The 20,550-nt window shown below is 40.6% G+C and overlaps 1 protein-coding gene across 1 annotated transcript in view; it reads right to left on the bottom strand.

The window, feature by feature from the left end:
* Window positions 1-1,401: 1,401 nt before the first annotated feature.
* Window positions 1,402-20,550, bottom strand: part of LOC109033798 (uncharacterized) — a 53,386-nt gene continuing 34,237 nt past the window's right edge. Inside the window, exons 2-3 of the mRNA XM_072303113.1 lie at window positions 16,995-17,100; window positions 1,402-5,502 (exon numbers count right to left, since the gene is read on the bottom strand). Of these exons, the coding sequence (XP_072159214.1) occupies window positions 4,232-5,502; window positions 16,995-17,100 (1,377 nt within the window). The 3' untranslated portion in view covers window positions 1,402-4,231. The remainder of the gene's footprint in view (window positions 5,503-16,994; window positions 17,101-20,550) is intronic.

Consider the following 20,550-nt stretch of genomic DNA (forward strand, 5'->3'; position numbering starts at 1 on the left):
CCAGTACACGGAAAAAAAAAATTGCTGATTCAACAACTCAATTGCTAAAAACAGTGAGTGCAATGTTTCAACGCAGATTTTACAACAAAAAAATGCTAGTTTAACCACATTGTAAACTAATTTAACCACGGGGGTGGTGAAAGTAGCATTTTTTTGTCGTAAAATCTGCGTTGAAACATCACACTCACTGTTTTTAGCAATTGAATTGTTGAATCAGCAATTTTTTTTTTCCGTGTAGTACATATTTCTTTCTCATCAGTTTAAAAATCAATGCAGAGAGTGTAAACATTTCAAAATCATGAGTTGAAAAACGCTGACTCAGCGAGTTTAAATATAAGAGCCTAACCCAGAGCGGAGCGGCGTGTTAGCAGCGCAGAACGCCCGCTGACGCCTACAAACCTAACGGGATACTTCACGCATTGCGCAACGCGTGCAGTATCCCGTTAGGTTTGAAGGCGCCTATGCGCGTGTCTTGCTGGTTGTCTGCCGCGCCGCAACGCTTTAAGCAATTTTTTCGCGTCAGAGGCGTTGCACAGTATCCTACAAGATTGAAGACGCACGAAATAACTAGTTAAAGAGGACTTTCAATTTTGACTGCATCTGTTACTGAAAAATGTTTAATTTGGGATTGGAGCGTTTTCTAGGCTCCCGCTTTGGTTTTCATCTTATCATATCCGTACAGTGTACACATGAACATATGTTTTTATCTGCTCTTAGAGTCTGTTCTCTTTCATGACTTGATTCATGAATGAAATGTTTTTAAGAATGAAGGTAGTAGTAGTATGCATCTATTTTTGAGGTGGTTCCTGTCATTTAAATGAGAAGAAAAAAATGTGGACATAACATGTCCACAATTTGGAAAATTTTGGACATATTCATGGTAGGACATTAAATCATGTGGACTTAATAAAGACTGGACTTAACGTTTAGTGGACATAAATAGCGGTGGACATTTATTTAATGGACGAAAGGTAGGTGGACATAAAGTCCTGGAAGCCTCTCAAAGTGCAATTGGTTGCTTGTAACTGTAAAACAAGCAGTTGTTCTAAAACTCACGAAAAAATCCATGTTTATTTAAAAATAGAACCCAAGGAAAATTTTTAAAATTAATGTTTCAGTTTCAAATCGGAAGGCGTCACGGTAAATCTATATTCATCCGAAAAATTTCAACGACTAAATATTGCAAATCCATATTTTTTTTTACAAAACGGATCCATGAATTTTTATCAATTTATCTCTTAATGACAATTTTTAGTGATTTTTGAACAACCTGCGCCTTAATAGCTTTTCCAGTTTCAAATGTATGTATTAATTTCAACAAACGAACAGAAAAACATCGTTTTTTGCTCCTTAAATTTTTTTGGAAACGTGCATGCAGGTTTAAAATAATAAAATTTTCAGTGTCGTTTTTCACCAATATTTAATCGAGCACAGATTCAAAATAAATTATTCTTAAGTACCTACAATTTTTTTCGCTAAAACTATGTAATTTAAAATTAATGAACAATTAAAGGGGGAAAATCAAACAGCTTACCCTAATATTGCACTAAAATTATACATTAAGATAACAGGTACATATTTACACAGCCTCAGTCACTAGTTAATGCTCTGGCATGAGATATTTCTATTATATGCAACTAGACGTTTGCAATTTTCGATTTTTCATACTGAAGCAAATTGATTATTTAAAGCTGGTTCTTTTTAAAGTTTCATCTGAACCGTCAATTAATTCATAGTTATCCCTCTGAGTCAGGTACCTGCCAATATAACCAGAATAAAGTTTTCTGGTTGTCAAACTCACAATCAGATGAATTTATATCTCAAATTAGGACAATAAAATTTCGCCCGCATTTTTTATTTTCAAAAGGAAAACTAATATACGTCATCTCTCGAAATTTTACGTGATCTCTTTTGTTAAAACATTTCAAGTCATAAAGTTGGGTTGCTTTCCTTTGAAAAATAAGTTTAGCAGTGGAGATAATTGGAGCAATTCAACCAGAGTCAGCCTAATTCAGTAGCAATTCTTGAAAGTTGGAAAAACTGTTTTTCTTCCATTTAAATGTATGCAAAACAATCGATTCTTGGCGAGGCAGCTTGCCCCGCCTGAAATCGATATTTTTAATGGATTCAAATTGAGGGAGAACAGTATTGTCAACTGTCAAAATCGCCGCTGGCCTAATCACAGTAGACATTACGTCATATCCTTCCGGACTTGATACTTTTTTTTTTTTAAATTGAACAACATACTAACTTAAAATCCTGTGATTTTATTCCCGTTAATTGATTGAAGATTCCACAGAAAGTTTTAAAGCACACTGGAAAAAAACACATTGGATCTAGAGTCCAGACTCTTAAAAACATCGAAAAGAAAAAATACTCTTGATTCAATCAGATTTAAGCTTAAATCAAGAACCAAGGCTCTTAATTTGAGCGGATTTCCTTTTGATTCAGCTTAAATCTGATTAAATCAAGAGTTCTTTTTCTTGTCAATGTTTTCAAGAGTCTGGACTCTAGATCCAATGTGTTTTTTTTCCCAGCGCATTATTTCATTCAGATTTCTGACTAGGGAAATTAGGCGATAATAAAATGCAATCAGACTGCGATTCTAGATAAATGTATAGCCCACTCGGTGTTTTGAGATGCAAAATTCTTGTTTTCATCGTCCAACCAGTGCTTCCAGTGTCACTAAGTGCAAAAGTACCTAGTTCAATATGCAATTAAGATAAGCATATAGGTACAAATGCGTGGCAAGAGATTACACACACATGGAGCAGTTTGCTCACAGTTGTAATCAACCCTAAAAAATCATCCTGATATTTCAAATTAGGAACACGTACCAATTAATATTCTATCGGCATTCTTATGGGTAGCATTTTTCGCAATTTAATGAATAGTGATTTTCATTTGTCGGTACGCCTATACTTTTCTAGCCTTGCGTTAAAGTCTCTGTGCTCATCGAATGAAAAATGCTAAAAGTCGTGCTTTTGAACAAAGTTTCAGACTTTTAGGTGCAAGCGCTTCTACCTTACGGGACTCCAAATATGTCGTTCAGAAAAATTACGAGGTAAAATTGTCGAAAAAATCGTGAAACCAGAGAAGACAAAACGAAAATGCTAAATTCGGAACCTCAAAGAATTAAAAACTTTGAATGCAATTTGGACGAATGCTCATCATTTCTACCCTAAAAAATATCCTCACTAGCCGAAAACGATTCGGAGGGATTTTTTCCTTTCGGTTCACCCTAGTAAATTGTCGAGTGAAACTTCGAAACGTTGCGATGCAATTGAGTCCCTCTGGTTCTAGCGCCTTCAATTCTGAGAACGACACCGATAAAAATTGGGATGTAGAGAAGAATTAATATCCTGGTTGTTGAAATATGTGCTACCTCACAACGTCTGTCTGAATTGCATGCCCCTCTAGTTACCTTAAAGTCTTCAAATCGAAATTAAGAGCAGCGGCCCGATACTGAGATCGATAGACAAAGCGATGGCCAATGAAGACAAAGGGAATATGGACCAATCCTCTTGGTTGAAACAAGTGGTTAATATAGACTTAGGAGGAAAATGATGGACTAACTATGTAGAGTCTCTCTTGGCTTGCTGTCAGTTAGTCTATTAATTACTTCCTTTGTCGCTCAATTTTTACTTTGTCTTCTTTATCTATAGCCTTGTCTACTGATTATAGTAATTGACCTACCGAGACAGTTAGTAAGACAAACATTTTGAGGCTGCTGCACATTTTTAACAGTCTGAATGTTCATTCAACATGCTAATTTTTTAGATGGAGCTCCATGAATGATGATGAGGGGTTCAACGACCCTAGCCTACGGTTGGCACCAGGGTGGCAAAATTTAATGAAAAATAAAATCTTGAAATTTCAGAAAATTATGAAAGATATTGAAGAATACAGATTCCTTTATGTTTCGCAAAATGTTAAATTGAGACATTCTTCTGCTCTTGTGTGTTTCAGTGCGGTTTGCATACTCTAGCCCCTGAACAATATGATGAAATATTTCACAACCTCGTGCAATTTCATGAAATATTTCACAGCCTCGTGAAATTTCATGAAATATTTCACAGCCTCGTGAAATTTCATGAAATAGGTATTTCACAGCCTCGTGAAATTTCATGAAATATCCCACTGAAATTTCCAATCTTTCATTTCTTGCTCGCATTTCATGCCACCCTTGGCACCATCGATTTCCACAGCTACGAAGAGAATCTCATCGATCTCAGTAGATGTAACTTCCGTCGGGCGCTTGTTTCTGGGGCAGCGTCTGATAAGCCTGTCCAGGTCCCGGGGTCTCGAAACTGGGTCCGAAGGGCGGCGGGTTGTTCGCCCTGAAGTTGGGCGGCGGCACCCTCTGGTGTCCTCGGGCGTAGGTCTTCCTCTGGGACTTGGAGGGTCCTCGGGGGATGTAGTTGCTCGAGGCCCCGGAGAAGGGTCGCCGGTAGCTCTTCCCCCGGGGTTGCGACTGGTCGAAGAACACGTTCTGCCGCGGACTATCCGCGATCTGGGCGTGACTCTGCGACTGGTACCCGGTATAGTCGTTATGGGCCACCTCCGGGTAATTGCTGTACCTGGGGTCGAACTGGTTGTACTGGGGGTAGTTCGGTTGACTCGGCGGCGGGAGCGGAGGGGGGTTAGGTAGTGGCGGGGGCGCGGGGCTACCCACCCCTCGACCGACGCCGTATTGGTAGTTGTTCTGGAAGGGTCGCTCGTAGACGTTCCTAGGTGCTGGGGTTTGACTTGGACCGCTAGGGTACTGGAGGCTGTTGATAATAATCGGGGATGGGATATCGAAAGGCCTGGGCGGGCTGTAGTTCTGATTCGTCGCGCCGTAGACAGGGCTGGGCGGGTAGTTCTGGTAGTTTTGATCGTAGCCAGGTCCGGTAGCTGGCTGGGCTTGGTAGCTTATCGAGGGTTCTATCGAGTATTCTTCGCCAGCGCCAGTAGGCGGCCCAGCGAAGGTGGGTTTGTACGCTGGTGGGTTTTGCTGAGCAGGGGGTTGTTTTTGGTAGTTATTCTGATCGTAAGGGGGGAAAGGCGGGTAGGGAGGATAGCTGCTAGGACCGGTGGGAACGCTGGTCGGGGGAGTATTGCTGTACTCCGGCGGGAATTGCTGTTGTTGGTAGTTGTTGCGGTAGTTCTGGGGGTAGTTTTGGACGGGGGGCGGCGTGGCCGAAGGGACCGGCGGCGCCGAGGGGGGTAGGTTGTTGAAGGGGGTGCCCCGGTTGGCGGGGGCGTTGTACTGGTTGTACTGGCTGTAGGCATCGTCGGCGATGCTGTTGGAGGTCTGCTCCGGGTACTGGTTGGGGTTGGAGTCGAAGGAGCTCGAGTCCGGGGGGAAGTTGATCTGGTGGTGGACCTGGTTCCCGTAGGAGTCGGTCAGGATGTTCTGGTCGTTGCTGTACTGGTCGTACCGCTCGATCGGTTGGTAGGATTGGATGTCCGTGTCCGGGTTGAAGTTCTGCGGCGTGAAGTACTGCTCCGAGTACGGATCTGAAACATGTCACAAAAATAATTTTGATGTAAATATTAAAGATCATTCCGGATATTAAGATACAGGGTTATTCAAAAGTCACGCACCACTGGCCGTTAAGTAGGTGGCCATTTGAAATTTTTGAGTTGTCCCCCGCCCCCTTCACCAAGGGGATACAAAAATGGAAAGTACCTAAAACAGTTTCCCCCTCGCTATGAGGAAAAACGTCTTAAACCGCAAATCGATATCATAATAATAATAATTAAAGTTATAGCCAGTGGTACGTGACTTTTGAATAACCCTGTAGATTCGCGCGATGTCGTTTTCTGATTGAACTGAACTAAACTAAATAAACCAAACGTTAACATTAACTAAATTGAACTAAACTGACTAAATTTCCAGTTTTTGTCGGAAATGTCATGTCCAATCTCTCTAAAAGGTTCATCTCATTGCGCGGCGGGCTTTACTGCGAGGATCTAAAATGCCAACGTGCCGGGAAATTGAGGCGTTGGTTGCAAAAAGGGCATTTCTTGGTTGCGGTGTTTCAGAATCTCCACTGCTAATTTATATTTCAGCGAGGAAACTATTGGGTAAATTTTCTAAAATTTTTCGTTTTCGGCATTGTAAAATCTTAAAAAAAAAATCAGTAAGAGTTTCAACGAATTCCGTACATTTGATTTAATTATAATAAATGAAACGTTAGCAAAGATTCTGAGACACCGAAACCAAGAATTGCCCTTCAGCCGGAAGTTTAGCCTAAACTTCCCGCCAGGAAATTTGTAGCGCGGTATGCTTCATTTTGCAATTAAACTCAGTTTATGTTTTGGTTTATGTTGAAAAGTTTTTCGAGAATCCCCCATAAAAAAACCATTAAATACAACTCTCTATCGGTAACAATCTTCATCAAAGAGTTAACATGCTATTCAACGTGTATTATACGGTTGTTTTCAATTCGCCTTCAGCTGCGTCCGCAGCAATTGTTGTTATGAATATGTTGTGCGTGCTGATTTAAACGCATTACATACTCAACTCTCTGAAGGCGTTTCAGGTGCGCAAGTAGCGCCATCTTTCGGAGAACAATAGAAGTGGGATTGAATGAATCGCTACTTCCTTCGTTCACCGATAGATTTCGCTACTTGCGTACCTAAAACGCCTTCAGAGAGTCGAGTATGTAATGCGTTGAGATCAGCACGCACAACATATTCGAAACAACAATTGCTGCAGACGCAGTTGAAGGCGCATTGCTTTCGCACATAAAACGCCTTAAGAGAATCAGGTATGTAATTAACTGAAATCAGCACGCGCAACATATTCGTAGCAACAATTGCTGTAGACGCAGCAGAAGGCGAATTGTTCAGTTTAAAAAAAGAGAGTATCGTCTGAATGTGACGATTCGGCATGTATTCGATCGACATGAATCAAACGAAAAATAATAACGTGAACCGATCACAACCGATCCAATGGACAGCTAATTAAAAAAGCGGATCAACATCAGTAGAAAAGTTGCATTTACTGTGAAAATTTCAAATTGCGAAATCTCAAAATTAGGATCAACCAAAATTTAGATTTTTCTCGATTTTAAGTCCACACGTACCCAGGCCCGCCACATCCCATCTCGGGCCCTGGTACCAGTTTTAAGGTCCGGGCCCCAAGCATGGAGGGGGGGGGGGATCCGAGGGGCACCCCCCGAGAAATTGAAGAATTTATACGACTAATCAAACGCATTTTCCGGAAAGCTTCCATAGAGCTTCGCAGAAGCTTCCATAAAGAATTTTTCCATCAATTTCTGTGGAATGATTATGTTTTTTTTTTGGGGGGGGGGGGGCATATGATACTATTTTCAGTTCTAAGAGGGCCAGGCCCCCCTGGACTCCCCCTTCATTTGTCTATGGCAAGGGAGTTGAGCCGAGAGCCATTGAAGTCGAGGATGCCCAGACTGGAGACTCTTAGCATCTGACAACGGAAGAAAATGAAACGCAGTTATACTAAAAATATCCCTCTGTACTGAAAATCTTGAAAATAGATAGAACTTTTCCAAGAAGTATACTTCTTTGAAAATTTAAGAAGAATTCCACAGTGCCCCAGCTTGTTTCTGAAAATCTATTCACCTTTTGCGAAATTTTTAGGGTAAATTTCTCACTTTTTCTTACGAAACAAGGGTTGCATGTGAATTCGTAGTGGTTTTTCACGGGTAACACGGGTCCCCTCCGGGGCCCGGGCCTAGATAACAGGGACCCAGTATTCCCCCCTTGTGGCGGGCCTGCCTTCATGCACGCTGGGCTTGTCTATTTCCTCTGAAATTTTTGCAGTGGTGAATGCATAGCTGAAGTGCGCTTCAGCTAGAATTGTATTTACAAATGGGTGGTTTTTCTAGGAGGATTAAAAATTAACAAGTGGCACAGAACAAAACAAAAGAATATAAACTATGCAAAACGATAATCCGGGTATCGGAACTTGGCTGATTTGAAAACGCCTTCAAATGCGGCGTGATGCCTCACGCATTCCGGAGGGTTCAAATCTTTGTATCATTGCGCCGTATGAATGTGACGGAAGATTTAAATGGAAATAGCCTTCTTGCAGGCTCGCCACACCCATCTCGGGCCCTGATACCAGTTTTAAGGTCCGTGCCCCAAGCACGGAGTGGGGGGGGGCGAGGGGCATCCCTCGAGAAATTTTAGAATTTATACGACTTATTGGACGCATTTTGAAGCTTCCATAAAGAATTTTTCCATAAATTTCTGCGGAATAATTATGTTTTTTTTTTTTTATACATTCAGCACAAAATACTTGCGAATTGTTGCATTCAAAACATCTGGAAAATTTTTATTTTCTTTTTTTTGGGGGGGGGGGGCATGTGATACTTTTTTCAGTTCTATGAGGGCCAGGCCTCCCTGGACTCCCCCTTCGTTTGTCTATGGCAAGGGAGTTGAGCCATGAGCCATTGAAGTCGAGGATGCCCAGACGGAGACTCTTAGCATCTGACGACGGAAGAAAATGAAACGCAGTTACTAAAAATATCCCTCTGTACTGAAAATCGTGAAAATAGATAGAAGAAGAAGAAGAGGTATACTTCTTTGAAAATTTAAGAAGAATTCTACAGTGCCCCAGCGTGTTTCTGAAAATCTATTCACCTTTTGCGAAATTTTTAGGGAAAATTTCTCACTTTTTCTTACGAAACAAGGGTTGCATGTGAATTCGTAGTGGTTTTTTACGGGTAACACCGGGGCCCGGGCCCCGGTACCAAGGACCCAGTATCCCCCCCCCCCCCCCTTGTGGCGGGCCATACTCCCATACCATACTCCCTGCAAACCGTTTTAGGTACATTTTGGTAGCATTTTTTTCCCCGCTTAAAGACTACTGTGAGTAAAGCCCTCCGCGGCCGTTGGCGCTGAGCCACGGATGAAGTGGTGAGCGCATGGACAGTCAAAACGCCTTCACACCTGTGCATATGCAACACGGACATCCACGGAGCCCGAATAGTTGCATCAATGAAATTTATATGGATCGCATTCAGCAAAAAGGAACCAGCGCGATTACAGTGTTGTTAAAGCGCTGCTTATTCAGATTTATCTGAAAAATGCCCCAGAATAGCAAATTGTCTTTGCTTCCCATCATAAATTTATTAATTTTAAACGAAAAAATTGTGTAATTTTTAATACTGTACACAGACTAAGTATTTTTAAAAGAAAAGAAGAAGTTGCACTATTTTGAAAACACTGTAATCGAGCTGGTTCCTTTTTGCTAAATGCGATCCATATAGTGTTTGTCACATTAGACATCTACTAAAGGCGCTTGTATCTCGTACGATGTATCTTATTTTCAACGTTGTGTGTTGTGCCGATATCACCGTTTTCTATCGCAAAATCGCTAATTCTCCGAAGGAGGCTTTGATTTTTAAAATTTATAACAACGTTTTTGTCCTAAAATATGGGCTGCGCCGCCACATTCTCTGATCGAAGAACAACCAATGCGGCAAGCTCGTTTCATTACGGTCTTTTCAGGAAAACTTTAAGCGCGTCTCATTTACATTACGACTCTAGGTATGTACTCTATGAGATTAAGCTGTAAGTGAATGACCGCGCAAAGCAACGCAGAGAAAACCGGATTGCGGCGCCTTTCTCAATCTTTTACACTGGAAAAAAAGACATTGGATCTAGAGTTCAGACTCTTAAAAACATCGACAAGAAAAAATACTCTTGATTCAATCAGATTTAAGCTTAAATCAGGAACCAAGCCTCTTAATTTAAGCGGATTTCGTTTTGATTCAAGCAAAAATCCGATTGAATCAAGAGTATTTTTTCTTGTCAATGTTTTCAAGAGTCTGGACTCTAGATCCAATGTGTTTTTTTTTTTTTTTTCAGTGTATGAAAAAAATCTAGGAATTTCAAAAGCTTAAATTTGACCGAATTTGGCAAATCTGCATAGCTGCACTCGAAAAAAAAAATGTGTGAGAATCAGCCTGATAGATATTCAGATCTAACTGGTACAAGAAATTGTGTTTTTTTTTAAATTTTTTTTTTTTTTAAATTTATTTATTTATTTTTTTGAATAAGTAGATTCTCAAGGCACAAACCACCGAAGCATAGTGGCATAATTTTGAGTGACGCAATCAGCGCACGTATGATATAATGTAACCCATCATACGTTTAATATATTCATTATTGACTGCAAAAGTCGCAGGCAGCCTGTCCTGCCACATAGCCCCGAAGTGAAGCTTTTGACAAGGCGAATCGCTTCCATGCCTGATGAAAAAAGCAGATTTGACGTATAATTTTTATTTCAGTTGCGTGGTTCTCCAATTCCTGGGGCGGATGGGGAGACGGGATCATGAATATTCTAATTCTGATCGGCGCACGTGTCGATGGACCTAACTTCCGTGAGTATGAAGAGATGACTGTTTATCCTGATTGACTATTTCGATATTTAAACCAGGTACAATGACCCACTGAACTGGTGATCCAAATTCAGGTTGCTTCGGTTGTTGTTTTGATAAACTTCAAACCGCGTGTTTAAAATTCAAACCGGCATTATTAGATTTATTTTGCCTTAAAAAGAATATAAATCTCAAATGTACTTTTTAATGCACTTTTACTGGTGATCGTCCACGGGGAAAGGGAATCGCCCGCACCTGCGCACAGTGGATCGGTCAATGGGAGAAGTCGGACACGATTTTTTGGACTACACTACAACTTAGATGTTTATTTCGAAATATTTTAAAGTTTAAAGGGTGCGTTCTAAAGTAAATTTTACAAGAAAACCAATGGAAAAACTTTTAAGACCTCTTTTATTTGTAATAAAGGATTTAAGAGCTTTTAAAGTTTCCAAATTTCGTCCGATTTTTCCAATTGATTCGTTCCGTTGTGTCCCGGAGAAATGTGTACTGTGATTTATGAGTTGTTTAAGAGCAGTTAAGAGTTAATTTTCTCAATTTCTTATACACGCCTAAAAGAAGTATAATTTCAAGGTGTTTCAGTGTGTGAAAATTCATCCATTTCTAAGTAATATCCGCTACTAAGTGCAGAGATCGCAATAAGTTGCAATTTGATCGGGGAATAATGCATCGCGATTTTATCGACGTCAATTTATTGGAATATTATTGAATGAAAATTGCGATAAATCGCAATTTTATGGCAAAATTTGCAAAAAATCGCGGTTTCATAGATGATGATTGATCGCGATATTATTGAACAAAAGATCGTGATTAATTAAGGTAAAATTTCGATTTTATCGAAAGCGATTTTATAGAGATAAAGTTGCGGCGAGATTGAGCATAATTAATTTAATTAACATGATTAATTAGTCGGCCTCCTATGGTGTAGTGGTTGTAGCGCTTGCTCTATGATCGGGAGGTCCCGGGTTCGATTCCCGGCCAGGCGACCCGAGTTTGATGGTCTCAAACAATGGTTGCCTGGGACTGGTTCAGTAGGGACGGAGGGGGGATGGGACTTAAAGCGTGGGATTAGCTCTTGAGGGCTATTTGAAGTAGTTAAAAAAAAAAAAAAAAAAAAAAAAAAAAAAAAAAAAAAAAAAAATAATCGCTCAAATGTTGATGATCTCAGCAATTTCATCCCCCCGAGAAAATCTTAAAAAAGTCGCAATTTACTTTCAAAATATCGCGATACTTTCCATTGACAAATGTTCCTTAGGTGTTCTCCGCTTTTTAATTTTCCCCTGCTGTTTCCGAAAATATTAATTTGCAATGTTGGTAATTAACAAAGGCGTGGCGTGAATTGCGATATATCGATTGTTACGCCATTTAAACCTATGGTAAAGAATCGATGATTAAGGTGTTCGCTGCGAACACCCTGTTTATCGATCCTTTTACATAGGTTTAAATGGCATAACAATCGAAATATCGCAATTCACGCCACGCCACTGGTAATTAAAAATAAACCTCTTTTGGTTACGATGTTAAACGTATGGGGCATCCTAAGGCAAAGAACTGTTTAACGAACGACCATGAATTCGACGATCCTTATTCCTTAGAGCAATATTTTTCTGTCTAAAAATCTCAAAATCGGATTTTTCAGCCTAACTCGCCGGCTGTGGAGGCCACGTTTGCCACTCATATCCTCATGGCCAGTGGCGTGGCGTGAATTGCGATGTATCGATTGTTATGCCATTTAAACCTATGGTAAAGAATCGATTATTGAGGTGTTCGCAGCGAACACCCTATCTATCGATCCTTTTCCATAGGTTTAAATGGCATAACAATCGATCCATCGCAATTCACGCCACGCCACTGCTCATGGCCCTTATGGGAACGTGGACTAGTAAAATTTTCAGGTATGGTCTATGTCACATGTGCTAGACGCTGTGCGTAATTTCAATTGCTCCAGCTTCTAGTCATAGACAAAGCAAGCGAGGAATGGGCATCCTACTTTTACTCTGGTCAGACGACATTTGTAGTGATCGTACTCTCGAGTGGAATTCAGACTGTCAGCAATTCATCATTCCGCAAGAATGTCAGATCTTTATGGAACGCCTCACACCGTGTTGCAACAACTCGTGAATTTAATCTCCACTGACGTTTCTTGGCTGTTCACTCTCTTCCTATGTTCTAAGGGTTGTAAAAATAATTCTTATTTTTATGGATTTATGTTGTTTATACTATTTATAAGAAGCATGTACCCCTACCCTTTAAGTATCATTCATTTAGACACGGCCATCGTGAGAATTGCATACTTACAGCCTTGAAGGCGAATTTCATACTTGCGCCCGCTCCAATGAACGTACTAGGGAAATACAGGGTGATCCAAAAGTCCCTTCCACCCCCTCTAACTTTTTACCTAATTGAGGTAAAGATTTGAAACTTGGGGGATAATCCTAGGTCAAAGGGAGCTACTTTTTAGCCCCCCTAAAATTTTCAGGGGGGCCCACGGCCCCCAGCTTTTAATTTTCAAATAGGAAGACCCCCTTTGTGATAGCTCGTTCGAAAGACCATGAAAAAAGAAAACTTTTCGCGCAAACCCGAAGTCAATATCTCAAACCGTTTAAAAATGGCGGCCGGTTAAAGTTCAAAATGGCCGAAAATTCACACCGGTTATTTGTCGATGGATTTGCGCGAAAATCGGTAAGTAGGGGTATTTTGACACGAGAAAAACGAATTTGACGTTAGATTTTCAAAAAAATTTCCAAAATGGCCACCGGTTAAAGTTTAAAATGGCCGAAAATTCTCACCTCGGTTTTTTCCTGATGGATTTGCCTATAACTTGGAATTTGAGAGTATTTTGGCATAAGATAAACAAATTTGAACTTAGATTTCTAAAAAAATCAATTTTTGGTCATTTTGAACTTTAACCGGCGGCCATTATGGAAATTTGGGTTCTTTTGAAATCTAACGTCAAATTCGTTTTTCTCGTGTCAAAATACCCTTACATACCGATTTTCGCGCAAATCCATCGACAAATAACCGGTGTGAATTTTCGGCCATTTTGAACTTTAACCGGCCGCCATTTTGAAACGGTTTGAGATATTGACTTCGGGTTTGCCTGAAAAGTTTTCTTTTTTTATGGTCTTTCGAACGAGCTATCACAAAGGGGGTCTTCCCATTTGAAAATTAAAGTTGGGGGCCGTGGCCCCCCGAGGGGGGCCCCCCTGAAAATTTTAGTAGCTATCTTTGACCTAGGATTATCCCCCAAGTTTCAAATCTTTACCTCAATTAGGTAAAAAGTTAGAGGGGGTGAAAGGGACTTTTGGATCACCCTGTATGTTTAAGAAACACGCTATAGCTATTATTACCATCTGATTCGCACCATCTAAACAAATCGAAATCTTATGGACAAATATGGCATCTTCGTACACACATGGCTCTTGCTTACTACAGCGTGCAATTTTTCGCATGCAAGGATTATACAGAATCTTCAGATTCTTAACAACGTCATCCTCGAAGGAGCGAGACAGCTTATTACGCGCGATTACATAGAAAAAAGTACGAGTCCTAAGTTACATTAACCATTCTCAGCCATAGATGTAAACTAACCGATTTCAAAAACGACATATCTCTTTTTCTATAGAGGTAATCTTTTTTTAATCATTTCATTCTAACACTGGTGAGCCACTTAACTGAGTAAGATAATAAGCACTCTAGAGGACATTTTCGTCCAAAATTAAGTTGTAAATGAAAAGTTAACGTTTGTAGTTTACACTAACAATCAAACTTTCCTTTTCCGAAATTAACATCACCACAGTCGACGTAGGCCGAATAAAGCCCTTTTGATAAAGAGCACCTCTAATCTTGTGGAAAAAAGTTAGAACACTAGAAAATTATTGAATCTAAAAATGAATCAAAATCAGTTGAATGCGCGATCTGATTCGAGTGCCTGAACTTATAGGTGTGGATGGATGCACACAAAAAGCTCTACTTTCTTCTTTTAAGGGCCTTATCCATAGTCGTTCCTTAAACAGCACCTTTCCCGAGGTGGTCTCATAGGTTACCTTATGATTACCAAGGGTGATAACGAGATTCCTGACATAGCATCATAAAAATGCGATTTTAAGGTCTCTTGGGTGCAATTAAATAGAATAACTACGGCTATAGATCATAGCAACGAATTTCAATGATTCGTCACTATAAGAATTGATAAGTAGGAAAGAGAAAATGTTGCAGATTTTAAAATGTTAAAGTGCGTTTGCACCCACTTTAAGGTTTGCGAATTGATTTTTTTCTTAATATTTTTAATTATTCGCAGAGCAAATAATTGCAACCTCTTGCATGGGTCTATTTCCAAAAGTTATATTTTTGAATTTTACTCGACATTCTTAGACAATTGTCATTTGCATGATGGTGCGTTGAGGATCTTCTTAAACCCTCCTTAATCACAATTGGACGTATTTCTGCCAAACAGAACTATGCGCATTAGGACGTGAGCCCTGTTATGCATACATTCTAATGGGTGTCAGGGCTCATGTTTTAATGCACATAGTTCCGTTTGGTAGAAATACGCCGAGTTCAAACCACGTGAGACCTCAAGGGTAGATGTTCAAGGGAGGTTTGTAGATATCTGCCGTGCTAAGGGAAAACGCCGCATGAGCCTTTAGACGTTGCCACATTTCCTTTACTAAAAACCGAATTTATTTGAAATTTTTTTAAATATTTGTCTTCGAATTTTTCATATAATTTTGTTCGCAACTTGATCTAACAGATCCGAAAATGGACCACTAGACAAGGTACGAATTTCAGCATTCTGATACATGTTTCTCAACCAAAATTTCACGTAAAACACGATGCACACAACGAAAATTACAAAAATCAACTTCTTACGAAGCTATTTAGTGATTCTTGATGCGTGAATTCAAACCACCCGCTCATGAAAACTCAATGCTCTACGTCATTCACATCGCTCATAAACGTTATCATGAACGTCTCTGCGATAAAAAAATCTGGCAACTTCAATCTTGACACTTTGGCTCAGCTATAGCAAATTACTTATAGTTTGAAAAACACATGGTGGGAAATGAACATTGCTCGATTGAGATGATTGCTGAAACCGTTGTAGTGCGCGATTTGACTCAAGTAGAGCTTTGAGTTTCTTGTGAGCGGGCAGTTCAAATTCCCCGTAACCAATGAGAAATAAAAATGTTAATAGCTTCGTTAGGAGTTGTTTTCAGTAATTTTCGCTGCGCGAATCGTGTTCTACGTGAAATTTTGGTTAAGATGCATGAATCAGAATGCTTAAATTCGTACCTTGTCTAGTGGTCCATTTCACGGAAAAATGTGCATAACTTTCCTAAAAAAATACGAGTTTTATCCCGAGAAATTTGGCAACTCTCAAATGTTCATACGGCGTTTTTCCTCAGCACGGCAGATATGGCCATAAGAGTTGAAAGGGATCGAGCTGTTTTAATATTCTCATCGCGTTTTACGCTCAATTTTGATGAAGAAACATGTAATATGGTACCGAACTTTCTAGTCTGTCTAGCTGCCCCTTGCAACGCCGCAAGTGAAGACACGGATTTTTTGACTTGAGCCATCGATATGCTCTGTTACTCAGTTCATCTGAAGACCGGTCGATTAAGAAATCGAAACCGTCTTCCCGAACAGCGAACGGAGCCGTGGTTGCCTTATGAAACTGTAGATTTGAGTGCAAGTGGATTATGTGTCGGGTGAGCCAATATTGCGGTTTAAACCCGTCCAGTTGTCACCAACTCACCGCGGCTAGACGTGTCCCTCTTGACTCTTGAGATTCGCTTGAGCTTCGAGTATAGAAGAATCGAGAAGGATCACCTTGGGTTGGGTGTCTTTGCCGTTTTGTAAACGAGGTATGTTTGTGCGAAGATATACGCAATTGGTATACATACAGCTTGCTATACGAATTGAGCCCCATCAGTTTGTGGCATTTTCTGCATACGCTGAGAGAATACTATTTCATTGAAGAGGTTCGAGAGCTTTTTCATCCTCTTCTTTTTCTTTTCTTTTCTTTTAATGTATAGTAAATGAGGGGATCGGAGGACAAGGCGCATAAATTTAGTTTTTGCTATTTTGGGAGATACATGTTGGAAGTTTCGAACTTACATGGATCCTTATGGCGGAAAGAAAGTTCAAAGTGACTTTTTGATGCTTAAAAATTGGAATTTGGGAGCAAATTTTTCACAGAATATGCATTAAGATTAGTTTCACCTGGAATCATTGATATCTTAACTTTCTCAACAATTGCCCTTATGCGCCTTGTCCTCTAAGCCCTTCAAATGTTTTGGACCACTTTGATTTTGGCTTTTTTTTAGGAGCAGCACGTGTGTTGATTTAAACTGGAAACGTTGATTTTACTCACGAGAGCACATTTTAGAATTTTTCAAATTATTCAATGTGTACCTACTGCGTAGCCTTTTAAGGACGAAGCATGCCTTTTACCACTTTAATTACTACCCTGATGTTTAGTAATTTATTCTTAGTTTAATCGAAACGCCGATGGTTTCATAGGTCCTGAATTTTCCTGTAGACGGATTTACCTAATAAATAATGCGCATATGAAGAAAATCTCTTTCAAAAACATACAGAGGGGCAAAATCATACCTGATCGTCTGGTTTTGATTAGAAAAGGTCTTGTGTCGAAAAGAGATCTGCCGCTCGCCACTTCCAACAGAGTCTGCAGGGATACCAGAAACAGATATAGAGCGGCCTGAAACAACCAATTTGATGTTTATTAGTCATTAATTTTTATATGTAAGTATCTATCTTAATTGAAAACGTTGATACTTGTGATTCATCTCGAGGACAAGAAAGACGGCTAGTGACACCCTTGGTTTCTTCCACCTTGCTTTCATCCGAGTTTCACGTTGAGTAACTAGTGCAAATGTGTGTTTCCCTGACCGATGAAAACAAATTGGAAGAAATCAAGGGTGTCGCTACCGCGGTGGATGGCGTCATAAACCGAATTTTCCAAAGCGCGATATCTCGGTTCATATTGAACGTAGAGAGCTGCTGTTTGGAGGGATCTTATTATTTTTAACTGACTCATAAGAATCGAACACCAGAACACGATTCTGTGACCAGTGCAATTGACCCATTCTCCACACTAAAAAAACTAGGGGAGCGAGAAAGTAAAAAGTTCGGTTGTAGGTACCAAAGTTCGGTGTTCCATATCATTCCAACTAATTCGGTTCGTCAAACTGAATTTTCGGTTTTTCAAACCGAACTTTTGGTTCGTGTAATCGAACGTGTGCGGTGAAGTGAACTGACGAATTAGGCTTGGTCATATATGCCGAGCGATCGGTTACAAGAGCCGAAAGTTCAGTTTGACAAACCGATAGTTCAGTTTGACAAACTGAAAGTTCAGTTTGACAAACTGAAAGTTCAGTTTGACAAACCGAATATTTGAGATGATATGAAACACCGAACCTTCAGTTCACATGACCGTTTTTTTTTTCAGCGCACCCTTTATTCCTCGATTTTCAAGAAACCTCACCCGTAAACCTCTCCTCCCGCCTGTCATTTCGACCACACCAAGACAGCGCGCCCGACATTATCATTATGCATTATCGAAAGCGGTGCGGTTTTCAGCCCGCTCTGCCCTAGATTTTCGTTGATTAATTTATCGGATTTCTTTCTAAACGCTCGCCGATGACGCCGCGGCCTGGCGAGAGACGATCGATAACCGAGCCTTTGTGGGGAGTCGCCCGGCTCAACTTTAATTGCAGAATAATGAGTTCAAAACACACGTTTTACCGATGATCTCCCCCCCCCCTCGCCTCGCGCCCCCCGCTAGGGTGCCCCCTCCCCCTGCCGCGAGAATCCGGTTCCGCTGCTGCGGGCGTGCAGCAATCACCGCTTGCACCGGACTCCTTACAACTTGATCACGGGTGTTAATGTTTTCACTCTTCTGCCTAAAAATTAGTTTTTACCTCGGGGGCATCGTTAAGCGACTCACCCTCTTGCCCAGCGTCGCGCTCCGGTGGTCAGGGTAAGAGAGGGAAGGGTGGGCCAACACTGTCGTGCTGAGGAAAAACGCCGTATGAACATTCGAGAGTTGCCAAATTTCTTCCGATATAACGTGCATTTTCAAGGAAAGTTATGGATATTTTTCCTTGAAATTTTCAGAGACTTTGGGTGAAATTGACTGCAAAATTATCTGAAAAATTGGAAGGAAAAAATTCATGAATTTACCAGGAGATTCGTGTTTTTTCAAAGGAAATTTGGCAACGCCTGAGGGTTCATACGGCGTTTTTCCTTGGCACGGTAGTACTGTCGTACTACGGAAAAACGCCGTATGAACATTCGAGACTTGCAAAATTTCCCTAGATAAAACATGTGTTTTTGTCAAAATTTTCCTTGAAATTTCAGATATTTTAAATTAAATTGCGAACAAAATAGTCTGAAAAATGGTAAGAAAAATATTTACAATTTCCCCAATAAATTCGCATTTTATCAGCGGAAATTTGGCAACGTCTGAAGGTTCATAAGGCGAGCACCATGGCAGTGCTACCGTGTTAAGGAGAAACGCCGTATGAACATTTGAGAGTTGCCAAATTTCACTGGATAAGACTTGTATTTTTGGAGAATGTTGTCTACCTTTCTTTTGGCAATTTTGAGATATTTTAGATTACATTACAAGGGAAATTGTCTAAACATTTTGAAGAAAAGTATTCACAATTTTCCTTGTAGATACGCTTTTCATTGAAGAGGACATGACAACGTCTGGATGTTTATACGACGTTTCCCCTTAGCACGGCAGGATAAACCGAGGCAGGGCCGGATTCACCTACTTGCCGCCCGTGGGCCGCCTGTATTTTGCCCTTTTCATTCGTTTTGAAACATCAATAAAAACCATCAAGTGAACGTGCATCGGGGAGGGGTGCATAAGACGCGTTTACTCTAGTTGGACACATTTTTTGCGAAGCCCTGTCAACATTACCAGCAAAAGTTCACGGAACTTTGCGCGAAAGTTAAGTTCCGTGAACCTATCCCTGTGTGAACAAGGCCTTCCATTTATAAGAAATGAACGAAAAAATTATGAAAGAACAAACTGACCGCAGTGTGTTTGACGCAATGCGTGAAGCATTCCTACAGTCAAATAGGCGCTGTGCGTTTCACACCGACCGCTTCTGAACGCACTGTGTTTGACGCAATGCGTGAAGTATTCATGCAGTCTTGTAGGCGCTATGCGCTTCACGCCGACCGCTGCTGACCGCACTGTGTTTGACGCAATGCGTGCAGTATGCATGAAGTCTTGTAGGGGCTATGCGTTTCATGCCGACCACCGCTCCGTTCCAGGTTAAATTCCGTGTTTGGTTTCTCTCTTAACTCGGCTAATTAAAGGTGTTGTCTCTTGTATCTCCGAAAGACGACAAAATTAGAAATTACTATACTTTTACCCTCAGAAAATGAGAGATTCTGTCGCCTTTCCTCGTTTGTAATTTATTTTCTGAATCCGATTTTTTTCTCTCTTTTTTTGATACCTACATAAAAAAAATTGCGAAATTTGTCGCCTTGGGCCGCGGTTCATGTGGCTATCCCCTTAATCCGGCCCTGAATCGAGGTCTGACAGGCATAGATCGTAGGAATCTGCACATATCGTCGCTCCTCTGATGTAAATAGTAAAGGCGTATTTCTTTTTCCATATGAGCCCCAGAAAGCACAGAGTTATACCGAGAATAGGGCTCACGTGAAAATCGAGATACGCACGCCTTCATGTCAGAAGAGCGACGATTTAGAAGACGAAATGCGGCAATGCTTTTTGGGTTTTGAAACTACATTTTGCAATGGAGATGTTGCATGTGTGAGGAATTTGCGATTTGACTGTTGATTTTTACGTAAAAGTTTGCGAGAATCACGGTGGTGCCACTGGTTTTCTCTGAAATCAACTCCCAAGCTCAAAAAAAGCTCTCAAGTTGAGGCCAAAATGGAGGGAATATCTCACCCTATCCCGGGATTACACCTTTACATCAAGACAAACTCTCCATGCAAAGATAGGGAGCAAATACATTAGCAGCTGGTTGCCGTGTTTTCAATTTTAGAGTCCCAAAATAAAGTGGCAGCCCTGTCAATGTATTTTCTCCCTACCTTTGAATGGAGAGTTCATCTTGATGTAGACGTGGACTCTCAGGATAGGGTGGGATATTCCCTCCATTTT

The sequence above is a fragment of the Bemisia tabaci genome, chromosome 8, assembly GCF_918797505.1.
Source record: "Bemisia tabaci chromosome 8, PGI_BMITA_v3".
Taxonomy (NCBI): Eukaryota; Metazoa; Arthropoda; class Insecta; order Hemiptera; family Aleyrodidae; genus Bemisia; species Bemisia tabaci.